The sequence below is a fragment of the Anas platyrhynchos genome, chromosome Z (assembly GCF_047663525.1).
Source record: "Anas platyrhynchos isolate ZD024472 breed Pekin duck chromosome Z, IASCAAS_PekinDuck_T2T, whole genome shotgun sequence".
NCBI lineage: Eukaryota > Metazoa > Chordata > Aves > Anseriformes > Anatidae > Anas > Anas platyrhynchos.
Genome location: NC_092621.1, coordinates 60,669,112 through 60,696,028, shown reverse-complemented (window position 1 = coordinate 60,696,028; position 26,917 = coordinate 60,669,112). Strand labels below are relative to the sequence as shown.

At 37.0% G+C, this 26,917-nt stretch overlaps 1 protein-coding gene across 1 annotated transcript in view; it reads left to right on the top strand.

The window, feature by feature from the left end:
* The window catches only part of FBXL17 (F-box and leucine rich repeat protein 17), a 310,768-nt gene that overhangs the window by 7,866 nt on the left and 275,985 nt on the right, over nucleotides 1–26,917 (top strand). The window contains exons 2-4 of the mRNA XM_027446097.3: nucleotides 9,800–9,922; nucleotides 12,299–12,556; nucleotides 13,207–13,338. Of these exons, the coding sequence (XP_027301898.1) occupies nucleotides 9,800–9,922; nucleotides 12,299–12,556; nucleotides 13,207–13,338 (513 nt within the window). The remainder of the gene's footprint in view (nucleotides 1–9,799; nucleotides 9,923–12,298; nucleotides 12,557–13,206; nucleotides 13,339–26,917) is intronic.

Genomic DNA, 26,917 nt, shown 5'->3' with positions numbered 1-26,917 from the left:
GCATAGCTTCCTCACCTTATTGCCCTTAGCGCTTGGCTTCACTAAATCGTGGTCTGCATCCCCTTCTCGGGATGGCTGGGCTTTCTCTTCTCTAGTCTCCTGCTAGCTTGCAGTAACTGCAGCAGTCTCATGTTAAATCAACCTCTGTGCTGATTTCTGCACCCCTGATTTCTGTCATTCCTTTGCCTCCCTGTAAAATCCCTGCTAAGTAAGGCTGCTGCCAGAAAACTTGCCTCTTCCTTCTGCTGCTTCCTCTTCTATCTTTCTACTTATCTCTTCCATTACTCACCAATGGGGCTATGCTCGTTAGTTCTGCCATTGATTTACCTTTCCATACTGGGAAGTGCTTAGTAAAATGTTCCTTGATACCTGGGGCTGCTTGGTCTACAAATAATGAGACTACCAAGGGCCTGTTGTGTTTGGCTGCAGGATTTATTTCCCCAAACACTTGCAGCTGTTTCACTAACCTAGTTAGAAAAGCAGAGGGATGTTCCTCTGGCTCTCGCTGACAATATTTTACCTTTGTCCAATTTACCATTCATTTTGCTGCCTCTGTTGCGGTTATTAACCTATTTTTACGAGTTCTAGGTGCGTCGGTCCCAGCCTGTGTCTGGTAATTCCCATGTAGTTCTTGTTCTGGCCTTGTGGTTCCGTCGTCCTGGGCTGCAGCCCACTCTCTGTTCTTTTGCAAAATTAAGGTATTTTTTCTTCATCCAGAGTAAATAAAGTATCTAGCAACTGACAGACATTTGTCCATGCTGGATCTTATCTCCACATATACTTCTAATCACCTGTAATACTTTTTCTGGGTCCTGGGTCCTGCTGTATCCATGGCATTTGTTTCCGCCCCACTCAGCCTGCAGGACTGAAAGGCACACGCACCCTGTGCGCTGCTGCTGCAGCACCCAAGGCAGGCGGAGGGAACACGTCCTCCTTTAGCAGAGCTGCATTAACGGGAACTGTCTGCATGGAGCACAAAGGAGTGCTTTTCTCATCTGCCTGGTGCTTGTAAGGCCTCTGGTGGAGTACTGCATAAAGCGCAGGGGTCTGCTTGGAAAGCCCACAGACAAATTGGAGAGGAATCAAAGGAGACCTAGAGACTGGAAAAGTGGCCTGTGATGACAGCTTGAAGATACTGTTGAAACTGAACAACACTTCTGTTCTAAGGGGAGACTGGCACACGCTCTGCTGTTGTGAAAAAATCGGTAAGAAGCTTTACTGTGTTCCTGTTCTTTGTCGTGTAACAAGAAACGATATGTTTATTTTGATGTGAGGGAAACTTTGGTGAGATACTTGGAAAATGACACACTGTGAGAACAGTTAGTTTTGGCAAAGCTTGTTTCCTGTCTTTGAGGACGTGTAAGGTGCTGGGATTTTTATTTATTTATTCCTTTTGAACAAGTGGGATGGCCTTATCAGGGATGATCTAGGTGTACTCGAGTTTGCTCCACAACGAGGAAAGGAGCTTTTAGAATGAGTAGTTGACCTTTTTGACATCTTCTCTATCAATTTACTTCTTTCTTTTTTGAGAAATCATGAACAGTTTCTGCTTTGCTTGCAGCATAGACATCGATTTTAGCTTAGAGGTAATGTGCAGTGAATGGAAGATGTGTGTGTATTTCATTTAGTGTAAGGTTTTCATAAATACATCATTGTTATTTGGAGCACTACTGTTCCTTTTCTTGAATTTTTACTCAACTTTTCGATTTTTTTTCCCATTTTGACTTTTTTCCCCACATTCTTTCCTTGCTTTACTAAGATTGCATGTTTGCTTTTGATAATGTTGATACTAAATTACTAGCACTGCATTTAAGATTATCTGAGTGATACGAGGAGGGTTCATTTTTTATTTTAAAAAAGAAAGGTATCAGGGTTCAAAAGTCACCAGACAGACCAGAGCTAGGATCTTTGGTTTAAAAAAAAAAATACCTGAAAAAAATGGATATACATATTTTAGTAGTTTGGTACTTTTTTTATCCTGGTCAGAAGACACAGAGAGCGATCAAAATACATTACTCAGATTGGACTTCATCCACACGTTCAGAGTCACTGTAGCAATGCTGTCTTTTTTTCCCTCTTAAGCTAGTGTTCCCGTCAGTTTGTGCTGTCTAGAACTTGTTTCAAGTATTGAGAAGAATGGAAAAGGTTTTAGCAACTTTGCGGTTGATGCAGAGAGGTAAATGCTCTTTCAATCTTAACTAGTCTGATTAGCTTCTTATTCTTTAGCCATGTCCAACCCGGTGCCATTGATTTGTTTTCATGAAGCTCGCTGTGACTCTGTGACTGCAGTAGGGAAGTGAACCAGCTTTAACCGCACTGTGCTGTTGCTGTGTGACTTGCTGAACTTACAGAAGTGCGTGGGAAGGTCATATTTAGAAAAAGAAAGGTATACAAGCCAAGATACTGTGGATGTTATTGTCAATAGGACAGTTCTGAAAGATGTCTTGGTTACATCCTGTGATTTGTTGCAGAACTGTAAAAGCAAATAGTTGCCTTGCCATGTGTTAAAAGTTGGGTTTCATGTAAGCATGTAGGTTTTCACCTTAAGTACTTGTGTGATGGGGGAGAGAAGTCTTGGGATGAAGTTACTGAGGGCAGTTTCCTGACAGTCAGGAAGTCCTGAGGGCAGGTGCCTTGACACTCACCCTTGCCATGGGGCCTAGCACACCCAGTAAAACTTTTCCTAATAATGTTTAGGTGTTTGTAGGATTGCTCTACATCCCTGAATAAGTCCATATGTGTTTCGGAGAGGGGTAATAATCTTGCAATTTGTGCACCGTTTGAATACAAAGTAAAGTGATTGCAAGGTGTTTTCATTTCCTATGCATTTATCCATTTCTCTTGTTCAGAAGTGTCTGTGTTTGTTCTTTAACAGATTTTTGGCATGTTTCATCATCTCCGTCTTAAACTGTTGTGGTGATTCACAAGCAGCACAGGCCTCTTTTAGTGAGGACAGCGTGGGTAGCTAGGATTAAGACTATCAGCTCTTTCAAGTAAAGATGATTTGTTTATCAGTCGGCACCCTTTCTTTACATTAATATGAAAGGTATGGTATCAGTGCCTCCTGTTAACTTTGTAGGGACAGAAACTGAAGTTGAGTTTTGCATTGCAACTAGGCCAGTCTGTTAGCGAGCGGCTGCTAAGAGCAGCGTCTATCACTTTGTAACCTCTAGCTGCATGTTCCTGCTGCTTCCTTTCTGCTCTGTAGGGTAATTGTGTAATTGTAGACTGAGCTGATTCAGCTGGCTAACCAGACACCAACCTAACGTTGCAAACCCTTCCTCAGGATCAGCTACTTTCTCTGGATGTAGCCGCTATATTCAGTGCAGCAGGCACCCAGGTGAGGTAGACAACTAAACCGTTCCTAGCAGTGGCAGCTTACCATAAGAATGTTGCTTATGTTGTGAAAAAAGTGGCACTGTCACGTTTTTAACTCCGTTTCCTTAATGGCTGTGCCAAGATGGAAGGTACTCCTTTCAGAGATGTGTCCCTTGAGTTCATACATCTCCTTCGTGTACTCAGGTGCTCATGAGACATTTGTGTTTCTTTTTATCCCATTGAGATTATGTGTGGATAAATGATGAAACCTCTTAAAAACTGCGCAAATACTGCTCTGCCCTTTGTTTATCTTCTGTTGATAGATGATTCATTAGTTTGCTGAAATAGAGTGGAACAACCTCTCATAAATATAAAACCACCGGAAGCTTAACTTCAGCATGCCTGTAATTAACAACTACTGTGTTTAACAGTTCATAGTAAAAAGTCATGTTCTAAGCATATTACTTTTATTAAAGGGTATTTTGGAGTTGTTTTTTGATAATTAAGCTTCAATTAATTGCTCAAAATACTTGCACCCAGCCGACGAAAAAAATGGGCAGTTTTCCAAGAATTAATTTTCCAAGTTCATTAGGCACTGTGATGAATAGTAGCATAAAACGTTTGAGTTTACATTTTAATATTCTCTGTATATACAGTTCTTGTTAATACCATGAAAACTTTAGCTTCAAAACAGTTCTATTTGAACAATACAATGGAAACAATTGCACAGGTATCTGTTCATCTTGGATACAGATTTCTGCTGAGAAAAGAAAGCTTAATTTACAGAAATCGTTACTCCTCTAGCTAGTTAGATTGAAAGATCTTTCAAAGGAGAAAAATGGACAGAAACAGGGGGTGCATGAATTCACCTTTTATAATCTATTTCTGTCCTGGAACCTATGGTCTATACTCTGTCTACCCATGTTCATAAAACTGTAGTTCTTAAAGTTTGAAGAATCTTTAAAAATGGTATTCGTCCTCAACTAAACTTCCTTATTTCTGTTCATGAGGCAAAAGCTTCTTAGCTCTATGCACTCAATAATAGTAACCACTTGATTTATTTATTTTTTAAATAATTTATTTTAGAAGTAAGATCCCCTTTGATAAGTTAAAATACTTAAGCTCTACTTATGTGTATTTGATTTGTGTTGTATGAAGTCATAAGTTTGGAAAACTTGGTGCTGAGGATACCGTGTCAAAAAACAAGTTAAAGTTTCTGGCATTATGCTTTTTTACCTAGTAACGTTAATGACTCTATGGTTTTATTATTCATGCTTTTTCTTTGATTAGAAGTGCACTTTGATGCACTTGATTGATTTCTTAGACAGAAAAGCTCAATGAAGTGAGTTTTTGTTTCTGGGAAACTTGAATTAAAGCCAAGTTTATGACATTTACAGATAAATTACAGAAAAAAAAAAAAAAAAACCAACAATTAATTAGGTTTAATACATGGACTTACGGTATCTAAATTTTTAACATTTTATGAAAATATATTTATAGCTGTGGGGGCTTATTGTTTTGTTGGTGTTTGTTTGTTGTCGCCTCTTTTTCTTTTCCTGTTCCTGCTGAAATGCAAATGTTTAGCACAAAAAGTTTAAAGGAGTCCTTTTTGGATGCACAGACTGAAACATCTATCATACACTCGATGGAGAAACAGTAGGGAAGTGTTAGGATTTTTGTCTGAAATCCATCACATAGGGACTCAGTAGTAAAGGAGACAATTACACAAAAAGTTTTATTTCTGTTTTTTTCTGGTTGGACCCTAGTCTAAAGCAGCTTAGAATTACAGAATTGTAGAGCAGCTCAGGTTGGAAAGGACCTTAAAAGGTCATCAGGTTCAACCTTTCACACAAAAAGGGAGCCTCGTGTCTTCATCCCTTTCCCATCCATTGTCCTACAGAACATTTATTCCAGAAAGTTGGCAAAAACAGAACAAAAACTTGATCAGGCTGAAGTGTGTCGTGCAGGGATTTAATTTGGCTGGCTATAAATGAGTTGAACTACCATCTGATCCAGAATTACGGGTTGTCACAGCTGTGTGTGGGCACACTGAAGATGGTGCTGTGCAATTAGTTGTGCTCTGTTGCTTGAAGGTAAAAATGACTTGCTTACAAATCCCATACAGGAGAAAAACCCACGTATGGTTGCACCTATCAGGGAAATAAAATTGGACAGCTTGAGTTCAGCAGATCGAATGTGGTCTGAGAGCCAGCTCTATCTGCTGGATGACTTTTGCTGCTCCGAGTATTGCATTTTTGAATTTTCTTTTCACTGTGGTCATTAATTAGTCTGTGTGAACACTTATTTCTGAGCAAGAGCTTGACATTAAAGAACTATGTCTGGAAGATATGATAAGGCCATCGATGCTGAATGGGTGTTGATCCTTAAATAGGACGTGGCCTAGAGGCCCAGAAAGCCCTTTGTGCCCATTGAGAGGGAAGAAAAGCCCACTAATTGCAGTTATCATGTGAAGGGGTGAAGCAGAAGGCACTGGCATCATCCGTTTTAGGAACTGAAATGGAAAGAAGCGAGATGAGAGAGCAGAGCAGGAGCTGGGTTGTTTTTTTTGTTTGTTTTGTAGAACTGTGCATCCTCCAACCCTGACCCTTGCCCATAGAAAAACAAATGTAAAATGCATCCAGATCATTAAGCTTGTATTTTTTTTCAAGAATGCTGAAGGACATTTCAGTCTGGCACTTACCTGGAGGGATCAGGCACGGAGCTGAGAGGAAGCATGTGCACGTTGGGTGTGCAGGAGGACATGGTGGAGCACAATTTTCAGGAATTAGACTTGTGGACCCACTGGCTGCCAAAAGTTATCTGTCACGGGCAGGAATTGAGTGAACAGGCTTGGAATAGGGAAGGTTTTGGCTTTCTGCTGTATTTACACAGATTTAGGAATTAGAAAACAATTTAAAATTCAGGACAATTAAGCTGCCACAGTATCTGTGTGTATCTAGGGAATGAAACTGAATTAAAGGGTGATGAAGGTATCATTGGAGAGAGTTGTAGCATTTCATGCAGTAGTAGAGCATTTTAGCCAGCAGATAAGGTGATCCCTTAAAGGAACAGCGATGTGCAATCAAACTGGAGTACATGTAGGATTTGCTACTAAATTCCATTTAGTATAATTCAGAACATCATCTTTTAACTACCGTGAGCTCTGAGGGGGAATTGCTGCTTTACACGGCATTATTCAGAATCCGTTTATAGCTGGTGCTTCTCTAGCTGCTGCAGGCTAAAAATAAAAAATACAGCAGCAAGGCCTGGTCCTTGAACACCTATGGTTTGTGTAACTTCTTGTGGGCCTGCGCCTTTCCCTGCCGGAACTTGGAGTGCCACAACTTTGTCAGCACCGGCTTTTCCCTCTAGTGGCTCCCTCTCATTACTGTTTCTCTAATAAGCCAATTTGCAACACCTGCAGACTCCCTGCTCCTCTTTGCAACTGGAGATACGTACTGTGTTGACTACAACATGACCTCGAATGCTGTCAGATGTTTGTGTGTTTTTTATTTTTATTTTTTTTCCTCAAATAATATTGTTTGTGCGGAAGCACTGTCCATGCCAAGTACTGAATCAAGCTGGTGTCGTTTTTGTTTTTGCATTGCTACTGCTGTCTCGTGCTGGACTTAGCAGTAGGTCTGTGATTTGGTGTGGACTTCCAGCTTTTGGTAGGGTGGCAGTTTGAAGAAAAATAATGCAAAGGCTTTCTTACTTATATTGACAGCTGGATTAGCAACAGCCTTTCCAGTTCTGTGTTTGCTGTGTTCTTGTTTTAAGTACTTTGTGCTCTTGTTTCTCAAAGTAAAGGTGATATTTTCAGAATTGAGCATATTTATTTCCCACTGTAGCAGGAATTGGCTAGTTTAAAGTAACTTACACTGCCAGCCTCAGCATCCCTTCTGAGTATTAGCTACAGTCAGTCTGATGTTTGTCCAAACATAGCATGGATCATGTTGCCTTGTTCTCTTCAGAGATTTTTGTAACTTAAAAGGTTTGGTCTTCTGTTTCCTGCTGACAGTAGGAACTCAAGTTCCCTACTGCTTTAGTAGCTTGGAGTTGCAGAGAATCATCAGACTGAGTTTTCTTTGTCTAATGGCTAAAACTGCACTGTTGCAATAGGAATATCAGATGCCAAGTCTTTCTGTTTAGTGCTCTTTCCCAGCTTGACCAGAGATTATGGTATTTTTTGGATGCTGATCACAGCCCTCTCCTTGCTTTCTGCTCAGAGTCACCGATGCAAAGAACCGAAGGGAGGAAACAGGCATTGTTTCACCCACATTTGTCTCCTACGTTCAACTGATGCCCTGATGGGAAACCCTTATTTACTCTGGTGATGATGAAGCACAGGTTTTCAGGGGGATAGGGTCCATGCAGACTCCTAAAGGATGGTAAGGAGTCCTACATAAGAGACTGACTTTTTTAGAGGTAGGAGAAAATGTTGAAAACGGTGAATCTTGCAAGCAACTGCAGAAGTTGGTGAATTTGACTTTTCCATGTTATCACTGTCAGATCTTTCAGAAATGGCTAACGACCTCCTCATTCCCAGGAGGCCCTAAAATGAAGGAAATTATTTGAGTTATTGGGTGTTATATTCTGATCCTTTACTTACTTCAGAAATCTAATGATTTTTGAGACTAACTGTCCTATCTACTGCAAAGATGATGAAAGTGTTGTTCTCTTGTTTGTTCTCTCTTTAGGACAGTTTAATCCAATGTAGTAAATCTTTTCTCTGAATGTCGTCATGTTTTCTGGGCCTTGGTGGTTTCCTATGGACACATCAGTACTTTCAGGTTTTCTTGAGCACATTGCTTGAGATTATCCCTAGTGCTTCTACTTAACTGATGAGGACATCCAAGTACTGAGTGGGAGGACTCTTTCACGTTTTGCAGGCTGTATTCCTTTACATTTATCCTGATGCTATGATTGCCTTTTTTTGTTGCAGGATGACTTGCAAAATAAAGTTTGTTTGTGGTTACAGAGTGTGTTCACATTTAAGTCTTGATAGACCTTTTCAATCTTTTTAACAATAGTACTTCTGAGGAAGTACTGAATATAATAAAAACAACAGCAGCTTATGAGCCTGCTGTAAAGTTGCAGTTAATTCTTTGTTTTGCAGGCTGTTACGGCACTCAAAACCTTGGGCTATAAAATGTGAATTCTATGTTAAATACTATCAATGCTTTGATGGGGTATAAAATGTGAATTCTGTGCTTAGTTTTCTTGTATGACACTGATTTGCTCTGCTGATTTACTTCACCATCCCATGCCCCTTTCCCCAAAAACTGATGTTCTAGTGCCCTTATTATGTTTTATTTCTTTACTGAATTGAAAAGATAGGAGAGGTCTTCCTGAATGATTCAGAGTAGAAACAAGAACACCTTTCTTTACTTCTCTGAGTACAGATTGGGAGCAGAACTCACTGAGAGCTGCCCTGCAGAGAACTTGTGGGTTCTCATGGACAGAGGACTTGTGGGTTCTCAGCCACCAGTGTGTGTTTGTAGCCCAGCAGGCCAACTGCGTCCTGGGCTACGTCAGCAGAGGGGTGGGCAGCAGGTGTTGGGAGGTGACTGTCCCCCTCGGCTCTGCCCTTGTGAGGCCCCACCTGGAGTGCTACATCCAGGGCTGGGGCCCCAGCACAAGGAGGATGTGGGGCTGTTAGAGCAGGTCCAGAGGAGGGCCACAAAGATGATCAGGGGGCTGGAGCACCTCTCCTACGAAGAAATATGGAGAAAGCTGGGTCTGTCCATCCTGAAAAAGAAAAGACTCCAGGGAGACCTCATTGTGGCCTTTCAATACATAGAGGTCCTATAAAAAGGATGGAGAAGGACTCTTTGCTTGGTTAGATATTGATAGGACAAGGGGAAATTGTCTTAAACTAAAAGAGGGTAGATTTAGACTAGACATTAGGAGGAAATTCTTCACTGTAACGATAGTGAGGCACTGGCACAGGTTGCCCAGAGAAGCTGTGGATGCCCCATCCGTGGAGGTCTTCAAGGCCAGGTTAGATGGGGCCTTGACCAAGCTGATCTAGTGGGTGGCATCCCTGCTTATGGCAGGGAGGTTGGGTATTTTTAAGGTCCCTTACATCCCGAGCCATTCTATGATTCCATGATTCCTATGGCTAGCAAATAACCCATACAGGCTACAGTTGGATGTAATACTGTATTTATAATTCTTGAAGTGTGCAATCTCAGAAGCACATTCTAAATTTTGTCTAAGAAATGAGCACATAAGTAGGACGTGTTTTGTTGTGGGTTATACCAATGTGACATACTAATATTGTCAGCTGTTGCGGTATGTAGGTTTTTGTTATTGTCCATGACTCATCTAGTTGGGTGCAACTTCTAGAAGAATCAAGCATTGCATGCTAATATTTCCCCATCTTTACACAACAGGTTAATAACAAAAAAAAAATTTGTCTTTCAAATATGATGACTTCTGATGAATAATACTTTTTTTTTTTTTCCTCTCTTTACAGATATTTTCCAATTTATCCCTGAATGAACGTTGCCTTTCAGCGTCACTAGTGTGTAAATATTGGCGTGACCTATGTTTAGATTTTCAGTTTTGGAAGCAGCTGGATCTCAGTAGTCGTCAACAGGTATGAAGGCATTATCGGGGAAAAATAGTGTTTGGATGACTCAGCATTTGTTCTCAGAACTTGTACTTCTGACTAAAGGCAAGCAAAAGAAACCCATTAAGTGGTGGTACCTGTGCTTTCAGTGAGTTTCATACTAGAGGCTGAAAATGTCAGAACCCTTATATTAACTGTTTTGACTGTAGTTTCCTCTGATTGTCACTGAACGGCATGAGCACAAGTGCTGTTTGAAGTGGATTGTGGGTTACGTGTCTCAGGTCTACGTCAGGTAGCAGTAGTTACATCCATAAGAGCTATCAGATCTTATATTGATTGAGAGATGTACTTGTAATTTTTGAGGATGCTTTAGTATGAACAATGGTTCTCCAGTTGGTCCTTGCTCTGTTCACTTTAACAAGTTTTGATGATGCTAGTGATGTCTTCTCCTACTGAGAAGACAGATTTTGTCTTTTTGATATATATATATATATATATATACATATATACATATATATACATATATATATATGTATATATATGTATATATATGTTTTAGTCAATCCTAGACTTAATATTTCTGAGATTCATGGATTTTGTTTAGTAAGATTCTTACAGAGCCTAGACTATCTTGTTTGGAAAAGTTGTTTAAGGGTACCTGTGTTGTTTACTCATCTAGGCTTCTTGTTACTTTGTTAATCACAGATGTCTGTAAAAACAATTTCTTCGGAGTTTTATGAAAATAATGGATGCAGGGCAATGACTGTTGCAGGTTCCCATTTCAAGAAGCTGTTCATCTGTGTTGGGCATAGGATGTACATGGGTTATTATTTTCAGATCACCAATTCATAGAAAACCATACAAGTTGTCTTGCTTGTAGAGTCACTAATTAACATAATTGTGAAACACTGTGAAAAAAACAAGTATTAGATTGATTTTTAAGTAACTCCCAAGCACACTTGGACCAGGGATCCATTTCCTTTTGTTGCGAAAGTACTATGTGTCAAATCACTTCCCTCTTCATTGTCTTGAGATGTAGCTTTATTTCTAGTACAAAGGGTTTGTTTGTTTGTTTTTCAGATTTTTTGGCTATTAGGTGTGTTAGGATCTCATTGAATTTTATCAGTTTTGGCATTGCCCTAAGAAACCTGTCCTGGCAATTCCTCAATGAGCTCTTGAACAAGGTTAAGCACACTTATTAACACTCTTGAGAGTGCTTGGTGTCTTTTTTTTTTTTTTTTTTGGGGGGGGGGGAAGCTGGAAGAGATATTGTATGTGTTTTGTTATTTGTTTGGTAGGTTTTTTGCTTTTTTTTTCAATTTGTCATGTTTTCTAGCTAACAGGTGTCTGATGAAATAACAGGAAAACATATCAGACTTGCTGCTAATGGAAAACAGTTTGAATGCAGCAAAGAAAGTGTTTGTTTCTTGACTATATAAGAGAGAAAAATGGAAAGGATATATGTTCCTCTCTGTTGCTGTCTCCAGGCTTTAAGCTAAGTCTCATCTGTGCTAAATGGCAGATAAAGTATTGTATGGTTTTGTTAGACAGACTTTTTCATATATCACCTCAGGTGTTTTGAAATTAAACTTCTTTTCAAAGCAAGGGAATTTAATGTATTTTGTCTTACCTGGTTTGGTTTTGTTTGTCTTTTTTAAACTTACATGCTTCAGCATGAAGAATATCTTACCTTTCTTGCTTGCTTTGTAGGGCTGACACCTTCTAAAATTATTGACATGTTAGTTAACAATATGTGCAGGCACAAAGCGGATGGTGGAGTCTTTGTTCTTCAAAGGAACTCTGGGAAAATAGTGGATGTATCTTTGATTTAGTGGTCTTTCATCTGCTAACATTTAAAATGTACAAGTATTCTATTTTTAAACTGAGCAAATCACTGGAGGAAATGTCTGTTAATGAAATACCTTTCTTTCTGTTATGGTGTCCTTTCCGTCTCTTCTCTTTTGTTCATTGGTACCTTGGGGTTACTGTTTTCCATTGTTAAGAAACCCATTGTCACCTGCATCACTGGTATTTCCTGGTTGGCAAGCAGTTTTTGGATGATTGCCAGGGCCTAAGTAAGAAGTTTTTGCATTTCGGAGACATATAAATCTTTTACTCCTCTGAAAATGCTACTTTAGGTAAGTAGAGTGCTGATATAGAATCCTTCTCTTCTGAAGGGTGAAATTCATTTCCTATAGAATGTGAAGAGGACTACAAGCATTGGAGCAGAATTCTTTAAAGTTAGCTGCAAAATTGGTTATAGCAATATGTTTTTCATAAAGCATATCTTTCCATTATTTCAGCAACATATGCAAACACATCTCAGAAACAGTAGTTTTGTGTTAATGGAATAAAAGATGTTTATAGATGAAGTTAAATTTGAATATTTGGTTTTGCTTGCAGGTCACTGATGAACTGTTGGAAAAGATAGCATCAAGAAGCCAGAATATTACTGAAATCAATATTTCTGATTGCCGCAATGTATCTGATACAGGAGTATGCATATTAGCATGTAAATGTCCTGGACTACTTAGGTATACTGCTTACAGGTGTAAACAGCTTTCCGACACCTCCATCATCGCAGTTGCCTCTCAGTGTCCACTTCTTCAAAAAGTGCACGTAGGCAATCAAGACAGACTCACCGATGAAGGCCTAAAGCAGGTAACCACCCATTCCACACATTATTTTCATATGTTTAGTCCTTCAGCTTCTTAGCAAATACAAACGGGGTACGGAGGAGGAAGGTAACTGTTTCACGAATTTAATAAGGGCATACATTTTCTAGAGACCATATAGAGACAGAGATCAAATCCTTTCAAAGTGAAATCTCCAGTTTACCTCTGGCTCATGGAGTTTTACTGGACTTAGTTACTATTTGGAACCAATATTAAAATAGCATTCTTTGCAATGCAAAAACGTGATCGAGACTTTTCAGGTATGCAAGGAGATTTCATTCTTCTGTTAATAGTGTGTAGGGTCAGCTATGAAGTAGTTATATTAAATCATATGTCCTATTGATGGTCTAGTATGCAGGCCTTTTTGTTTGCTTAAATATGCCCTATAAATTATGTAGTTCCTATGTGCAGCTCTTAGCTTCTGTTTGTTGACTGTAGTTAGCAATGTCATTTTGTCAGGTGTATAATTATAATCTTTCTTGTTTGTATATAGTACTTAAAAATCTGCAAATAAAGATCATTTTTAAAGGGGGAGGGGACAACACAAAAATCTTAACTCCCAACACTTCCTATCTCAGTCAATACTATTGTTTTTTCTTTATTTTTAAATACTTGCTTTGATTTCATTAATTGCAGCTGGGTTCAAAATGCAGAGAATTGAAAGACATTCATTTTGGGCAGTGTTACAAGATCTCAGATGAAGGAATGATCATTATAGCTAAAGGCTGTCTGAAGTTGCAAAGAATATACATGCAAGAAAACAAATTAGTAAGTACATGTCAAGTTGTTGTGTTTTGTTGTTTTTTTTTTCCTATGGTGTTTGCGTTGTCAAAACTTTCTGTTTTCATCAGTTTAAAACTTCTGTCTGAATTCACTGCTTTTTGGCAGTGAACTGCTTACAAATTTCTTTTAGCTGTAACAACTTTGATTCTACAGAGATAGCTCAGAAGGTGACTTGTAGTACATTTTAAACTAATGCTATTCCAGACACATACAAACTTTTGCTTTTTGACATGACATTCCAGGAATAACAGTTTGGGAGATGTTTGTGTAGGAGAACATTTAGTTCATTGAAATGTTTCTTTCATCGATACCAATATATTTTTCGACAGTAAAATATACATTTATGTAAACTTAAAGATTTCAGGAAGTTGGGTTCTTGACTATAAATAAAACACTGAATTTCTTTTCTTGAAATATGACACTTTCTTATCAGGATGCATTAGTGTGTCCATACTAGTAGAAAGAAGTTGTTGAGGGGTAATACAAGTATCTTTTGTCCTAATTATAGTAAGTGATCTCTGAAGTAATGCTTTTTTTATGTTTAGAGTCAGTTTCTACTAAATGATATAGTAGAGCATTCGGTTTATGTATTTATTCTTGCATGTAAGTAGAAGAATTTGCCTGCAGCTGAATCCTTAACTTTCAGCTTATTGTTAGGGCTGTAATCTTTGGTTTGAAAACTGCTGAAGTGGAACAAATAAGTTATATATGCTGTTTTTTAACATTGTACACTGATTCATCGGATATTTGGATTCAAATGGACAAATATATTAATGCCTAAGGCAGTTCATTGGAGAAATTTGAGAAGGGCTTCTATTAAAAAAACTAAAGTTAAAAACAAACAAACAAACAAACAAAAAATGTAAGAATTTGAGAAACAGGAGATAGTGGCCAAAACAGGAATCTCAAAAAAAAACACAAGTAGAAAAATTGTATTGTTCCTAGTCCCCTTCTCCCCTTGGTAACAAAACAAACTCTTCAGTCTGTCAGAAAAGGTCCTTGTAATATCTGTTATGATACCTGGAGGGTGGGGAAAAAAAAAAAAAAGAACTGGAAGGTCTGAGATGCTTAAGAGGAAAGCTTGTTACTACAAAATTTAACTTGAAGAAAGGTAGGGAAATTCAAAATGCTACGTATTTTTCATTGAAAAAGGATGAACCTGTGCATCTTCAAGGTTTGCATGAAAGGTTATGCAATTTTATGTGAATATAAATTGTACAGTATATGTAAATAGCTACGTATATGCCTGATCACTGCAAAATATGTGGACAAGATACTGATTTGACCATCTTTGTCTTACACTTGTTGCTGTTGAAGTTTGTATTCTCTATATAGCCTGAAATCTAACCCAAGCTAATCTTTAGCACTTAAAAGCTCTGTGGTTTTATTATCTGAAAAGTAATTCTCCGTTGCAATGGAACACAGGAAGGATGTTCTTATTTTTAAGACAACCAGGAAAGATGTTCTTCACTTAAGCTTTATTTCCATACATAGGTATTATTGGAAATGTAACTTTAAATTTTCATAAGAAATAAGACAAAAATACTTACTCTCAAATTAATATTTTTTTTAATTATTTCATCACTTCTGGATGCTTGTCAAGTAACTTACCAAAATTCACTCCTTGCACAATTTTTTGTGAATGTAGTTTTTAAATTAATTTTAGTTAAAGCTGCTGCCCAGTCTTAATTTTCAGAAAAAAAAGATAAATATTTGGAAAACTGTTTAGCTTGCTCAGCTTTGTTCAGGTCCTGTCTGGTGAAGAATCTTTTTTTAAAAAAAAAAAAAGTGTTCTTCAATGATTCCACTAGACAGCAGTCTGCTTCTCCTTCTACTGAAGATGGTGGTCTTTCCACTTGCTTGGGGCAGGATATTTTCAAATCTTGCTGTTGTGCAAGTTTAATCTCTGAAATGATAAAACAGTTAGCTTGATGAAGGAAGCCAATCTGTATTTGTTATTGTAAACTAACATTTTTTCACCTTTCATAATAAAATAAAGATAAGAATTGTTTAATAATGTGTAGTTACCTTAAAAAGAAGTAAGGGTTGATTGGAAATGCTAACCGACTGCTTGCTTTATTAATTTCTGTGGGTTGTTTTTGTTTTCAAGACTGCCTTCTAGAATAAAATCACTGTTAATATTTTCTGTAGCACATCTCATTTCCTACTCTTATAGGTGGTTTGCACCTATAAGTGTGTGTGTATGTTTTCATCCTAAATTATTTTTCAAAATCGTAATATTCTTTTTTTTTTTTTTTTCTGTACCAAGAAAAGTGTGCTTGACATACAGCCTTGGTGTGTTTATTTGAAGTACACAGATTGTCAGCCTGCTTAGGAAGAAGATATGTTTTTCCCTTTGTAAATAGCATCCACTGCTTTCATGTAAATTCTGTATATGAAGTCTGCATGTTTTGTTTTTTTCTTCTTTCTCCCTTTTTTTCAGAGGTGCTCAAAATCATGTGAATCTTACGGGCAATTTGTACTAATTTCGAACTAGAGTGCATTACAGATGGTACATGATGGCTGGATTTTCATGTAGGCTTGTCTCAGGCTAATGGATTTTATACTTCAAAAATACATCTATCGAGAGGCAACCAGCAGCTAAATAATGCCTTTGTGAGTGTTACTTTACAGTGAAATGTGGATCAGTGAACACTGTTCAGTTGCTTCATCTGTTGCTAAGTAACTCCATTATCAGACTGCTGAGCAGAAACACAGAGGGAAGAATTTATGTTCTGATTGTTTAATATACTCGGCATTTCACAGAAAAATAGACTCCTTTCTTTTTTGAAATCCTGATTATGTAATGGTAATAGGTGAAAGCTACAAATAATAAATAGGTAGAAAGGATGTGTGAGGAGAAAGTTAAGTATCACAAGGCTTACAACACAAGGTTGTTTGCATAACTGTTTATATCTCTTCAAAATATGTTTATTTTTCTTCTGTCCTTTGAATAGAAGAGTAATTAAATGTAAAGCCTTCTTTCAGAAGCATACTGCCCAAATTAAAAACACAGCAAAAACATCTGCAGGCCTTTTGAAGCATGTCTGAAGTACACTGAGTTGTCTTTTCTTATCTGTTCCCAAAAAGTTTGATATAATCAAAGTATCTCACAAATTCAGTGTAAAATGAAGAACAGATTATAACTTGGTCCAGAGAAAGCTGGGGAACATTCTACCTTCTTGCTTGATTTTTGTTGGACTTACTGTTTTCTGGTCTTGGCTGGAATTGAGTTCTATGAGCATAAATTTCATGTTTGCCTCATATGAATGATTACTGTGAGTGAAGCTGTTGGAAGGTGAATTGGTTAATTTCATTGTCTGTTTTTTGTTTCTTTTTACCAAGGTCTTTCAGTCTTTCCACCCCAGAGTAACAGTACTTAACTTCAGTTGAAAAATCAGAAAACTGTTCCAAATTAACATGTAATATTTAGACTGAGAAATGGCATGGAGCAGTAGTTTAATCTGAATTGTTGATGAAAATAAACTGTTCTTCATTGTAGTCTTTCCTAGGTGAATGGAATCCTAAAAGGCTTTGACGTATCTGTGGCAGATGTACACCTAAATGGAAGCTTTGACCCCAGAAGCAGTTTTATACAAGCTTCTCCATTTCCTCATTATGAATAGACAGAAATTTGGCAGCCACATTTTAGAAATGGGAGAATCTTTTTCCTCATAACTACGTAGATTCTGCACAGTTGAGTTCTTTCTCACTGTCTTTCCTTAGCCTAGTGGCTTAATGGCTAAAATTATAAAAGCAATGGTTACCAAAACATAGCAGTTGGGAGTTAAAGATTTGCACTGCCCTACTCCACCTAGTGTCTCTGTTCTTTAATGGTGAATTAAATTTGGATTAGGAGAATGAATTTCTACTAAAGAATAGTGCAGATATAGCTGAGGTTTTAGGTGGTGTAAGAATAACAGCATTCCTACAACTATGGTTTCTTCCCTTCCTGTCTTTTATTTTTAAGCTTATTTAGGGGTTTCTGGGTAAACAAAAACTGGCTGTGTGGCTGGGCCCAAAGAGTAGTGGTGAATGAAGCTAAATCCAAATCCAGTTGGAGGCTGGTCACAAGTGGCATCCCCAGGGGTCAGGACTAGGGCCAGTTCTCTTTAATACCTTTATCGATGATCTGGATGAGGGGATTGAGTGCACCCTCAGTAAGGTTGCAGATGACACCAAGTTGGGCAGGAGTGTTGATCTGTTCGAGGATAGGAAGTCTCTACAGAGGGATCTGGACAGGTTGGATTGATGGGCTGAGGCCAACTGTCAGAAGTTGAACAAGTCTAAATCCCAGGTCCCACACTTTGGCCACAACAACCCCATGCACTGCTACAGGGTTGGCGCAGAGTGGCTCAAAAGCTGTGCAGAGGAAAAGGATCTGGGGGTGTTGGTCCATACTCACCTGAACACGAGCCAGCAGTGTGCCCAGGTGGCCAAGAAGGCCAGCGGCATTCTGGCTTGTATCAGGAATGGTGCAGCCAGCAGGACCAGGGAGGTGATCAAACCCCTGTGCTCAGCTCTGGTGAGGCTGCACCTCAAGTACTGTGTTCAGCTTTGGGCCTGTCAGTACAAGGAGGACATCGAGGTGCTAGAGTTTATCTGAAGAAGAAAGGCAACATGGCTTGCCTAGAGATCAAGTACTATGAGTAGTATTTTAGGGAACTGGGGTTGTTTAGCCTAGAGAAAAAGAAGCCTGGGGGAGACCTTATTGCTCTCTACAACTGCCAAAAAGGAGGTTGTATTGGGGTGGAGGTCATTCTCTTCTCCCACGCACCAAGTGATAAGACAAGGCGAATTGGCCTCAAGATGCACCAGGGGAGATTTAGGTTGGATATTAGGAAAAATGTCTTCACTGAAAGGGGTTGTGAAGCATTGAAACAGGCTGCTAAGGGAAATGGTTGAGTCACCATCCCTGGAGGGATTCAATAGAAGTGTAGATGTGGTGCTTACGGGCATTGGTACGGGCACTAACAAAAAAATGGAATATTTGCAAATAGTCAAATACTGATCATGTCATTTTAAAACACTGACTGGAATCAACATAGTATAAAAACCCGTAGGACAAAATAAACTTAACTCTTACATTTTCTGAATAGTTGCATCATATTAGATACATAACTAGATTTATTCATCCTTATGTGTATTACTAAGATTTTTTGTCTTCTTTTTCCTCCTGTTCTTGTTTGGAAATCAATTCTCCTTTTTTCTTATGAATCATCTACAAACCATTTGCTTCAACAGTGTATCCTTTGTGCATGACAACAGTGCAAACATGCGGAGAGGAGAAAATACTCTGCTTTGAGTTTAGTCCAGGCAAATTGCTTGAGGGGGAGAGTCAGACATATACACTACATCATCTGGTAATGTGAACTACTGGAGTTTAGAGTATATAGAAATCTCACTTTTCCACTGGTAAACAAAAAAGGGGTTGGAAGAAAAACATCCTTTCTTAATATGACTTACTTTCTCCCTCACCTAGTTCATTTTTTAATATATAATTACTTCAAAATGTTGTTCTACTTAAGAGAAATTTTATAAAAGGTATCATTTTACCATGCTTCTTTGTGAATACTTTCCCAAGATACTTTCTAACTAGATTATTTGATTGTTTTGAGGTTTTGAAAAGAACTGTAGTTGTTCCAGACTTTTCCTTTTCTACTATTATTATTAAAAACTCATGTTCTCCTTCAAAGTGTGGTTAGACATTGAGCACATATAGGACTATTTACTTGCTAAACATATGAATACATATTGAATATGACACCAGTACTGAGTCCGGTCACCCTACTGAATATCGTAGCTGTGGACAATGGTACTTCATCTTTTTATATTAGAACTTTCTAAAGCAAAAATTTCATATGGATAACGTTGGTAGTGTGCAGTAATCATGATGAAGTATTTATAGTACTTAATTTTGTCAACCATGCTACTGACGTACCAAAAACTACTATTGTACTACAAAAATAATGTTCCATGCTTTAAAAACATACTCAGTAAACAAAACTAAGTTGAGATATGGGAAAATACGCTTTCGTAAATGTTGAGACATCTGTTCAATATTAAAAGCAGTTTTGAAAAGTTAATTTTTCAAGAAGCTTCCATTTTGTTACATTCACTGTGTTTCTTTTTACAACAAAATATAATAGTTTGATCATTTCTTCAGAAACCTAGGTGTTACAGCCCTATTTCTTGAATAGGATTTTTGCTTTTGTTCAGAACTGTCGTATTTTGACATAGTTTTTCAAATCCTGTTCTTAAGGTAAAGCATTTGTGCTGCGCTTAATGTTAAAAGGAGGCAGAAGAAGTCAAGTTATGTTATTATGCATAAATATGTATTTTCTGTAAAGGCACTTGAACAGGTGTCAGGTTTTTATGCTTTATTTAAATATTTCTGTAAATAATTTGGCAATAAACACATTACTTCATATTCGCCCTTAGGTGGCGGTATTGACTTTGTAGTGGTAACAGGTCTCGAAATCCTTCATACAAGTGAATTACCAACAAACAGTGCATAACTTCTGAGTATTGCACTGCTACTAAATATCCTGTTTTCTCTTCGGTTCATCTGTCGGGATCACTAAGTTGTTCATATGTGTCTCAGAATGTTAGCAATAGGTTTTTTAACAAAGCTCATTAGACTAAATAGTATTCAACTTTGCCAGTACAGTTACGCGCATTCTTGTGGAAGTACTTCAGAAGGTTTGCTATGTGTAGTTCATTAGATAGTAGCAAAGAGGAGGGAAAGAACTGGATAGAATTTTGGGATATATTTTATGTTTTGTTTGTTTTCTAAATAGAATGAGAGCTAAGAATGTAGGATGGAAATGCTCATATCTGTGCTGAATATACTGAGTATAAGTTGAATGAATCAAAACTGCTGCTGGCTATCCTGAGTGAGACCCTAGAGAAAACCAACTCTACTGTTCCATGATTTGCTTTTTACCTGTTGCTAGGTAAGAACGTCTTCTGCAGTGATAATGCTGTTTTAAACTTGGCCCTTCTTAAAGGCCAAGGTCTTCTGGGGATGCATATTCAAGAATACATCCCAGAAAACTTATGGCCAACTACTGACTATCTTTAGAAAATAAATCCTTTGTTTTCATTATTGAAAACAAAGGGTACTGAATCTAATTAGTTATATTACTTTTGTGCATTTCTGTCTAGTATTGTTCTATTATGTAGTGCATTCTGTTTATTTTTAATAACATAAAACAAAAATGCACTGAATGTTTCACTCAAGTTACTTTTCAAGGATATGTGTCAGGCAAACCAATTCTGTTTAAGCTACTAATGTCAGGTATAGTAGGAGCCCTTTAAAGTAATAATTTTCAAGTTAGTGCATAACACCGTATTTGGAGTTAATATGCAGCATGTTCTCTTAAGTTATATTGAAAGTATTTTTTGTGTATTGTTCTACAGATATCTTATTGCTGCAGAAAGAGATTTTCCTTAAGTGTTGCAAGCTGTTGTGCTTTGATTGTTTTGTTTTGTTCATTATTTTAACCTTCCTTAATGTTTTTGTCCTTTTTTTTTGGTTTCCTCCTTAAAATATGTCTTCAATAGGCAAACTTAGTAAATAGGCAGGTGAAATAAATTTTTACTTAAGATGAATTCAGTATTTGTGAAACTCTTCAGACTGACAGCGTTGGAAACTGAAGTCTTCTTTGTGTCCACTGAACAGGTACAGCGTGAGCAGCAGCAGTGCAAGCTTCACCACACTGCCCCACCAAAGCGCTGCAAACCCTGACCTAGAGAGAGACCTCTGTAGCAAGGGTTAAGAGGCTTGTTCAGTCTCCATGCTCACTCAGTCTTTACAGTGGCTGCCAACGGGAGTACTCATTTGTGATAGTGGATAGATAGCCACATCACAAAAGCACCAGGAACTGGACTGAAGGCACCAACTTATTTGATAAAAACTACAGAGGATCTGTCAAATGTTTAACTTCAGTTACTGCAGACCTGAGCCACTGGTAGAAGTGAACAGCTCCAGGTCCGGTTGCCAATTCCCTGAGTTTAGTCTTTCTCTAAATACTAGTGCAGCTTCTCTATGTAGCTTCTCTATACTATGCAGAAACTAAATGTGTACAGACTGTAATTTTTTTGTAAAGTTAGTTGTGTGCAATTTTCAAATGCTTGGCTGTACATATAAACACCATGGCTTAATGTCAGCTGTATGATTTCATTATTTTGTGCCTTTTTCTTTTCTCTATATAAAAAAATGAAAAAGAAAAGCAAACAAAATAGAAAAAAAAACAAGTAATACATTTAATGAGCTTTTTAACAAATTACTGGATGTTGTGAGTTGACTTGTCATATACGAGTGTGTGTGTATATGTTTTAAAAGCAGCACAATTTGAATTGTAGTATGTATTGTATTACTCATGTTTTCAGATGTTTCTGGTAGATTAAAAACAGCAGTTAAAAATAAATGGTGAACTTCTATTTTGATATGAAATTAGGTGTTATATCACTGATAGTTCTTCAGGCTTTAATTTGTATTACTACTTGTGATATACATGTTTCACATGTATAAAAAATGTGTTTGTTTTTTTTTTAGATTAACTGTAGTTTATCATGACAAACACTGAGGATTTGAATAAAATAGGAACTTAAAAGTGCCTAATGCAGAACATTATTTTCTACCTTTTGGTCAACATTTCAGTATAAGATAATTATTCATTTGATACTTGCAGATGATATATTTGCATATCATTTTAAGGTTAAATATATCTATGTATACATTTAAATGGTATCAGCTAATGCCTGTACAATAATGACTAACATGTTAGGGAATGTGAACATCAGATTTCCAATGTACTGTAGTGAGTAATGTTTTCAATATATAAGATTCAGGTACTAAAAACACAAACATAATGGATGGAGGTAATGTGAAAAAGCCAAAAGCAAATTGCATCAAGGTGGGAGTTTTAAATATCAGTCATTTTTATGCCCTCTCTGTAGTTATTGAGAGAGCCATTCCATAAAGTAATTTAAATACTTACCAAAGACAATGGCAGTACAGAAATGAGTAGCATTTGTAGGGTATTTCTGTATTTCCAGAGCATGCAAGTTTTTTTTTTTTTTTTTTTTTTTTTTTTTTTTTTAAGCACTCTACCAAACTGGAAATAGAAACTGAAAATATAATTAGTAGTCAGATCATAAGATGCATAAACAGTTTCTGTATTGTTGTGGTGTTCTGTTTAACTTGACCTGTTAGCATTTTATGTAAAAAGAATGAATGTAAGTAAAAGCAAATTAATGCAAAATTGCAATAGCACTTGACTTCAAAAGAGGCTTTTACTGAAGCAATAAAATCTTTGCAATAATATGTAACTGCTATACCAAAAAAGATGTATGTGAAATTATATTTTTCTTGGATTCTAGTAATTAATAGATTTTACAATCTAATCTGGTTAATAAAGTGATAAATTTTTACTGAACTAAGCAAAATGTTTAATTTTCATTAGGTAGGGTAGGTATATATAAATTTTAATGGAGGTAATAGATCTTGAATTCAACTGAATTAGGCACTTTTTTGTTTATTTTGCTGCTTTTTGTTTTTTGAATACATTATTTAAAGCTTAAATTTGATTTAAAAACGTGTGACCAGGGATTGGTAGCTGGATATGGAGCCTTTTTGATTGCTTGATTGCGTTTAATTGCCATTTGAGTCCAGTAACCAAGAATTAATATACTTCTTTAATAACAAATAGAATTATGTGATACTAGACTGAAAAACTTTTCAGTAAAATGCATGTTTTTATAGATTGTGTGTGAGCTGCTAGATATTAAAGACACCTAACTTGAGTTGTAACATAACTCCATTTTCTGTAGTTCTTGTTATTTGATTTTTTTTTTCCTTTTGCTTTGGCAGGGCTGAGGCAAGGGGTGGTGGCTGTGGTTTTATTTTTAATGTAGCAGAAATTCCACTTGCAAATTCCAGATGAATGACTTCTTTTGTGGGAACGTTCTTCATGTGTTAAGTTTGTATCTTAACCCACGTTGTACTTGGTAAAAATCTTCAGCCATTCCATTGAGGTTAAGTAATAAATCAAAACTGATAATGTTGCTTCCAGTGAGTTGTGATGCTTCTTGCTGAAAGAGATAGCAAGTATGATGCTGTGAAGCAAATTTTTAAAACTGTCAGTATCATTATTTAAAAACGCTGGTAATTTGCATCCATCAAAGATAATACAAATATGCCTTTATATGTATGGGACAAAGACAAGATTACATACAAATAATGAATGACAGACAAGAATCTTTGTTTATATCAAATAACAGCAAATTCCAGTTGAATTTATCCTTCTGAAGCTAGAAAAAAGAAAACGTTCAATTTCTGAAGCTGGATGCAAACATTCTTTCTCCAATGAACCTGACTGTAACTGTTACATAGCTTAAAGTATGAGAGATCAAACATCAAGTTTGTAGTGGAGGAAGCTCTATTGATGTCTACATTTCCTCTCCTCATGCTGGCCAATGTAGCCAGTATCTGAGAACAAATACATTCCTTCTTGGATGTCTTGGGGTGCTCTTTCAGTTAGTTGTGTTCACCAGAGCACTTCATTGTTGGCATGAATCTACAGAGCAAATTGAATGGGCATGGAGAATGAACTGCTGAAGCTGTCCTAAAAACTGTCTTTTTCAAGACAGTCTTTTTCAAAACAGTATTTACTGTTTTACTTGAGCTTTTGAACTGCAGCATCAGTGCCCCAGAGATGTATTTTTTTGTATTTGCAATAAAAAAGCCAACAGCTTTTTCTTGTGGAATTATCCATATCTATACTTCACTCTGTTGTTCCACTTCTACACACTTCTGTCATTCTAGAAATTTAAGTCTTTATTACTTATTATTTTAATAACATATATAATATTATAAATATTATATATTATAATATTATATATATCATAATATTATAAATATTATAATATTATAAATATTATAGCATATTAAAATATAAATATTATAATAACTGTTATTACTGTTCAAATTTGTTATTGTCTCTCAGCTGTCATTGTTCTTCTAGTCCAGACTGCTAGTGCATAAGAAACTGTTCTTGTCTGGGATTTAGACATAGGTACTGTTTTACTTACTGTATCTAGTCTTTAACCACCTCTTCTGGGTTTAAGAGCTATGGGCAGCTTTGCCCCAGTGGTTTTCCCAGATTCCTTAGCTTAGTGTTCCCCTCTTCTCTGCCCCTCTGTTTTGTATTGTAACGCCATCACCACCACCCTCAATGTCCGTTTTGAAGTTCCATCATGCCTGTTCTGCATGAAGGTTTCCTAAAGATTATCTTGCTGGTGTGGTCTTCAGTCACCAACTTGTGCTTGTAGTCCAGTTTCCTTGCAGTGTTGTGTCCAAATACCTTTTTGTCTATGTAGAGTTTATAGCTGCTCCTGACATTATGCAGAAGTTACTGTTTTGTAAAAATACAGAATTATTTTTAAAATGTTAAGTTTTTGAGAGTTTGGGTAGTAGATATCTGTCTTTCAGGGAGGTTAACTCACGAGTCTGTGCTCATGAGTTGGACTTGATCCTTGTGGGTCCTGTCCAATTCCCGTGTTTCTAAACTGACAATAGATTTTGTGAGAAAGACTGAGCTGGTCTTCCATCTCGTACCAGTTTGGTTAACTTATAAGAATGGAGTAAGAATGTTTTTTGTATAAACTGTGAAAATGTAAGTTTTAAAAAGAATCTAGGTTACAAAATTATAATGAAAAAATGTAAACAGTGAATGACAAATGTATATTTGTTTTTAAAATGCTTTCCTGCTTAGGCATAGAGAAAATGTCTGAGCTATGTATAATCTGATCTGGAACACAGTAATGGCATTTTGAAGGATAAACAAAAATGGTTGCTACTGTTAATATTATCCAAGTATTTAAATATCAACAGTACTGGTATTTGGAGGGCTAATTTAGACAAGAAATAAGAATAAGTTTGTTTCTTTTAGGTTTCAGAGTGCTTAACTGAGAATGAATCAAATACATAGAAATAAACGCTATGAAATGAACTTGCCTTGCTGGTTAGGGCTTAAAATAAAAGGCTTGTGTCACTTGATACTCATACAGCTCTGGAGAGCTGAATGCTGTGTAGGGTGGGAAAGCATCTGTGAGCTCTCCAGCTGCTTGCCTGCCATCTGCAAAAACCAATCACGAGCTGTGGGCTAAGCTATGCGAAAAGGGGTCTATCTATCCAGCAGCTTGCTGCTGTTGCAAGGAGCCAGTGGCAGAAAGCTTGCTGCTTTCTTCCCATCTCTGCCCCGTTCTTCTGACTTGGGTGATCTCCGCATATGGGGGGGTGGGGGGAGTTAGAAATGATGCCTGCTGGGCTGGGGAGATGAGCTCGCTGTGCAGTGAGCTTACGAAGGTAGTAGGCATGCCCAGCAGCAGAGCTGATGCAAGGGCATGAGCATCCGAGAGGGTAAGCAGGTACAGGCAGCTGTGAACCCATAAGAGAGCTATCCTGTTTCATTAAACACCATTGTCAATACCAAAAACTTCCCCACATGAAAAAAAAATGACAGTATAGTTCTCATTGTTTGAAAATGTGAATTTCTAAAATGAAATATCATTTGAGAATGTCTGTATTAGGCATTTCTGAATAAAGATTTAAGAAGTACTTCAGAAATTTTTTAGGTTTCAGAACAGCTACATGTGGTACTGTTTTTGTCTGGTTTTAGGACTACCTATTGCATCTTAGAACATCTCACAAAATTTCTTGTTCCTATACAAGTTATTCTTGTGTTAATCTCTCTCTCTTTTTTTTTTTTTTTTTTTTTTAAAAAAGAAAAAGAGTGACTTAAGTAATGTAAAGCCTGAAAAACACTGCACTGTGCCTATTGCACATAGGTGATATGTTCTCTAGATTTTGGTAACAAACTTCCACTAACAAATTAGTATTGCAGTACATATAAATGAGATAGAAGCTGTATGCCTGGGGGCTAAAATTGAAGCAGAAAATTATTTTTTGTTAGAAGTCTGACACTAGGTACTTCTTTCTGAGTATTAAAAAAATTATATTAATGGAATATAGACTTGACTGTGTAATTCTTGTGGAGGTGTAAGCCTGACCTGCGATACTATTAAATAAAGATGAAAATTTTTTTTCAACACGTACATGTCAAAGATGTTCTTTCACTTTTGTTTTTTCTACCATAGGAGTTTTATCTCTCTTGGGAAAGGTGTTGCGGATAATCTATTACAGAAGAGTTGCTATAGCTGACCTTTTGTGTTTTTTATTTTATTTTATTTTTTTTTTCAGTTGTGATATTAGTGCTCAGTGAAATGATGTAAACTCATGGGACTACTGCGATTGTACAGATAGGTGTCTTTTTTCTTGCTGGAAGAGAATAAATATGAGTAGTGGATTCTAAAGTTGAATGATGATGCTTTCATACTTATGTTATTATACACACTGAAAACAATGAACGTGATCGTGCTTTGAGGGAAGTAATTTTTTTATCACATGGTAAAGGTGTTACTGTTATTCTATCTGTTAGGGCTGAGATGTCCTGTGAAGGTCTCTACACACGCCATTTTCTTCATCTGTGGTGTGGGT